The sequence below is a fragment of the Eurypyga helias genome, unplaced genomic scaffold (genome assembly GCF_000690775.1).
Source record: "Eurypyga helias isolate BGI_N326 unplaced genomic scaffold, ASM69077v1 scaffold14673, whole genome shotgun sequence".
Lineage (NCBI taxonomy): Eukaryota > Metazoa > Chordata > Aves > Eurypygiformes > Eurypygidae > Eurypyga > Eurypyga helias.
Genome location: NW_010239303.1, coordinates 1 through 4,709, shown reverse-complemented (window position 1 = coordinate 4,709; position 4,709 = coordinate 1). Strand labels below are relative to the sequence as shown.

General features: G+C 38.5%; 1 protein-coding gene across 1 annotated transcript; it reads right to left on the bottom strand.

Annotated features, from left to right (window-relative positions):
* Window positions 1-378: 378 nt before the first annotated feature.
* Window positions 379-4,513, bottom strand: GTF2A2 (general transcription factor IIA, 2, 12kDa). The gene is made up of 4 exons (XM_010148105.1): window positions 4,347-4,513; window positions 3,724-3,828; window positions 2,301-2,427; window positions 379-687 (listed from the first exon to the last, which is right to left on the bottom strand). Exons 1-4 carry the CDS (start codon window positions 4,416-4,418, stop codon window positions 662-664), a joined length of 330 nt encoding a protein of 109 aa, XP_010146407.1. The 5' UTR covers window positions 4,419-4,513; the 3' UTR covers window positions 379-661.
* Window positions 4,514-4,709: the final 196 nt, after the last annotated feature.

The following is a 4,709-nucleotide window of genomic DNA, read 5'->3' as shown; positions in this document are numbered from 1 at the left end:
AGCATTAACATCTGTTGAGAATGTAGTGCAATCTTATGAGACTCAGTTTATTTCAATTTGATTAGCTGTTCAGTAACTTTAATACTTGGGTTAGTGCATTATTAGCAGAGGGTACCAAATGGACAGATTTATAGATGGAAAAATGCAGTAACAAGCAGACACATATACTGGCCACCATGAGCTGCTAAGCTTTTGTTGATGTGCTCCACCATCATTCTGAGACAGCCTTTTCCTGCAATACTAACCAGTGCAACCATACTCAGAACCCTGTAACTGAAAGACCTTTACATTTGCAACATTAATCTAAACACACTTAGTATTAAGAGGATTTATTAATGATTGCTTTTAAACAAAATTTTCCAATAATCACTCATTCACAAGTTTTTAAATAAAAGTTTATTACAGAAATTATTTTGAACAAAAAAGACAACAGTATCTGTTGCAATTAAAAAAAAAAAGTAACATTGTATTCATGCCCTATAAGGTGAACTGAAGAAATCCTACAGGTATTTCCTCTGCTGTCATTCTGTGGTGCTTTCTGGTATGGATTAACTCCCATCTGCATCACAAGAATTAAGTATGAACATAGTCCCTTTCCATGCTTCTCTCCAGAAAGTGCTGCATATTAACAGAAAATATTGCAGACAAACCACAGTTCCACTCATTCTGCAGTATTGGAACCAGTGTCTAGGAGAGAAAAAAGAAAGTGTGAGTAATACATACCCCTGCTACAGTTGAGTATAAATTAAAGAGAACCAATACCATTCTCTAATACCTTCCCCCCAAGCTCAAAGCATTCCTCAAGCATTTCAGGACATGTCTGTACCTACCCAATCACTTCAGCTGGCACCACTGACAAGAGCCAGCACAAAACTTCAAGGTCGTGCACACACATCATCTGCCATTAAGGCATTAAAAATACAAGAAGTTTTGCTCTAACTTGTAGTGATACACACACTTTACTGCAGTCAGCCACAAACACATCGGGGTAAATCACACAATCTAAAAAGAGAAAGACTTTTGCACATCCTGTAGCATAAGCTCCTATGGAGTGTGGGCTACAGCTTATTATGCATTTTGAAACAGATGCAAGAATAAGAATGATCTTAATAAAACAACTGAGAGCAATTCTCTGTTCTGAACTTTTGTCAGAAGCACCAATTAACACCAGTGCAATCTCTGGTATTACTACCATTACTACTCTCTTGTTTATAGAGCTATGGAAAAAAATGCTTAACTTGGATACAGAGAAAGACAAGGCAGTGTTTACTATGTTCCTGTAGCAAGTCAACTTTTTGTGGAAAAAAACGCAACTTTAAGTCACCCAGTTCTTTAAATCTTATCAAGAGTGAAAACAATTACTACTTGGAAAGTAAGGTTTCCTCTACTAGCTATAATAAGCACACAAAAAATAAACAGAATAAGATTATATGCTTGGCTAATACCAGAAGTTGAGCAAACAATGAATTCTGTCAACTCTTTAGAACTACAAGTTGAAGTGAATGCTGTAATCATGCCAGGATCAAGAAGCCATGAAGAACTTGTTTCAGAGGTCTAGGGTATATTTAAATAAAGCCTTTTCCATTCCCAGTTCTTCCTTTTAGCATCACTACCCAGGGATGAAACAAGTGGCACCATTTCACACATCTTTAACAATATTCTGCCACACTGATGGTTTTAAGAGTTATAAACCAGCTTGCCACAAAAGTCACTAAATTACTTTTTCCAGTAAAGAATTTTAAGGAACATGTGCAAAAGTAATACAGTCAAACAGATATGGAACATAAACCACCTCAAGCAGTGTACACACAGTGTGGGCCTGTTGAACAATACATAAGTCTTATATGACTTGCAAACGCTAGCATAAGCTTTTCATGTGCTTGGGTTGTCCCCTATTATCACATCCAGCAAACAACTGCTTAGACAATTTTTTCCTCAGACTGATGAAGCTTACCTTGAACACAGTAAAACATGGCACTGTTCTAACGAACAGGTTAATACTAGTAAAACCACCACACAGAAGTTGATTACTTCAAACTTTCTACTCTCTCGAGCAGTATGTACTTCCCAACAACAGCTGTACAGCAGTCTCTAACACATTCCTGTTTCAGTGCTTATGAGGTCAGGAAGCATTTAGCTTGCTTTTGTTTCATTTCTCAGCATATGTAAAAGGGAACTCAGAGCCCTACTTTTGTCTGAATAATACAATCAATCTAGCTTTAATCAGACATTTGGTCACAGCGTTCTATAAATGATCAAGTCTTGCATCTCATCTTATTTGTATCATATTCCATACTTACTTTTCCCATCACATGCTACAATTTTCACTTTATCCACTTTCACAAGTTCAGTGACCTCCCTAAATTCAACATCATTCAGAACAAATGTCCATACGTTGTCACAGAACCTGTACGTATTCAGAGACCCCTTTAAAAAGACAAGAAACATTTTCTGTAAGACACATCTCAAAAGTAACAGGAAAAAATGATGTTTACTATCTACTGAACTACGTACCTTCTAGAACTAGGTTTGCCATAAAGCCAACTGCGAACCTGAAGGCATACCAACTTGGCAAGCAAGCAATTCTGAGGCAAACTGTAGTTTAAATGCCCTTCAGTGGCTGAAATTTTCAAGACCATGTAGTGATATTATAGTCTATCCAAGGGGAAGCTTCCCAGGTACGCTAACAAGTTTTGTAACTTTTCTAATGTGTATGGAAGATCAGTATCAGAAAAGATTTCTCAAAACACAAGCCACAACAAAAATCAGTGACAGCAGTAATCATAAGGTATGAATTCTGCAACTGTTTAAGTAAAATGATAGCTTAAATAAAAAAATCATGACAAAACATGACATAAAGGAGCATTCCTTATGTTTGATGTATTACTGAGGATGTTGAAGTGTAAACCTTTTGGCCTTCATCTGCACATATTTTAAACAGATACTCTTCAACTTAAGCTCCAAGTAACATTTTTTAAACTTGTAACACATTATGAACAGTTTTCTATACCATGTTACATACACAAAGCAAGTTAAGTGTGTTCGAGAAAGAAGTTAAAAAGAGCATTAACACATCTATATGGTTTAAAAAACTAAAATCATAATAGCTCACTGTACTACTGCGTTCTGCATAGACTGCAGAGGAAATATCAGGACATTAAGTTAACAGGACAACGGTTTTGGTTTACTTAACAATTTGCTAGCTATCTGACATTTAGTAGGGTGGCTGGCTGCAAAAAAACTTCAAACTTATTTTTCTATGATACCTACAGAAAATAGCTACGAAATGATCCAGTGACATGCATAAGGGTAGATCCACAATTCTCTAGTCTCTCTTCACATGATAGATGTGGCTGAAAATCTGGCTTCATCTCACATCTGCTAGGTACAAGTAAGAGAAGCAATAGTCTCTCCCTCCCCATCTGCAAGGCACTAAGGACAGCAATGCTACCCATCAAAATATTTCCCTTTTCCCCTTCCCTCATTTTTATCCACCCAGCAAATCTGTTTCTGATTTTTGCATTCCTTCAAAAGATCCCTGGCAGAGCAGTAAGATAACAAACCTTACAAGTGCATACAGAATATACACATAAACAGTCCTGATTTCGGAGTCAAAATGGACCTTCATACATTTCTGCTTAGAGCACACAATTTTTACTGACGTTCTGCATCAACGCTTGGTTATGGTAGCTCTGGAGGAACTTTTATGTATTGTCATCTTACCCTGAAATTGACTCTGTTCCTGACTCGTTGTGCCAGTGCTGAATTTATAGCTTTATCAAACTGAAGTAGCACCTGAAGCGCCAGTTGAGGTGTGATTTGCTGCGACTAAAGCAGTTTAAAAAACAAAAAAAAGTTTTGAGTTGTTTCAAAATTAACTCAAAAATGCAGTAAAAATTAAAAACATTGAAACAAAGTTCACGTGAAGCAGATCCCTAAAAGAGCAATTTACAAAGTAGCATGTTCCTGTGTTGACTTCATTTCTCCTATTTTAATTCTGAGGGGAAAAAATGACGTGCTAACATGATTTTTTGTGCTACACAAAGATTTCTTCTGATAATATTCATTGGAAACAGCCAGAAGAACAGGAAATCAATTAGAGCGTTCCAGATTAATCTGGCTGTTCGTTTACTGGGTCATGCAACAGGGAATTAGGCCATTTAGATGAATCATTTTCCTTCGTCTAGAATGATAAGGAAAAGCCTTCCCACGTGATCAGAGTACCAATAGCTTTTGATTTCAGTCAGTAAGTTGGCCTTAAGTACCCCGACACAGCAACCACAAAGGCCATTTCCTACCTAACCTTTTTATAAAGGTAAGTGCCCAGACCCTAAAGCCCCACACACCTGTATGAGCTCGTCCAGGCTCTCCTGAAGACTGTTCCCCAGCGTGGTGTTTCTGTACAACTGATATGCCATGGTTTATCGAGATGGGCTGGATACCCTCCTGATCATCCACGGCCCTGGACGTCTGCTACGCCCTCGCTCAAATTAAAGAACACCACCACCAAAAATTAAAACCACCCCACAACAACAACAATAAAGAATCACAACCCAGCCCTTAACGCACGATGCACAGGAAAAGCGAACAGAATCACTCCGCAAACACGAACCGACGATCAGGAGCGCTCAGGGCCGGCAGGAAACCGGGCCGCCGGGAAGGCAGCAAGGGGGAGCGCGCCGCGGCCCGAGTGCCCGGCAGGCCCGGAA

Bases quoted from the DNA above. Each gene is read 5' to 3' on its own strand.
- GTF2A2 (XM_010148105.1), bottom strand. From the start codon at position 4,418: ATGGCATATCAGTTGTACAGAAACACCACGCTGGGGAACAGTCTTCAG. The intron at 3,829-4,346 runs GTGTGTGGGGCT...AAACTGCTTTAG, and splicing joins GCCTGGACGAGCTCATACAG to TCGCAGCAAATCACACCTCA. The intron at 2,428-3,723 runs GTAAGATGACAA...GTCTTTTTAAAG, and splicing joins GGAACAGAGTCAATTTCAGG to GGGTCTCTGAATACGTACAG.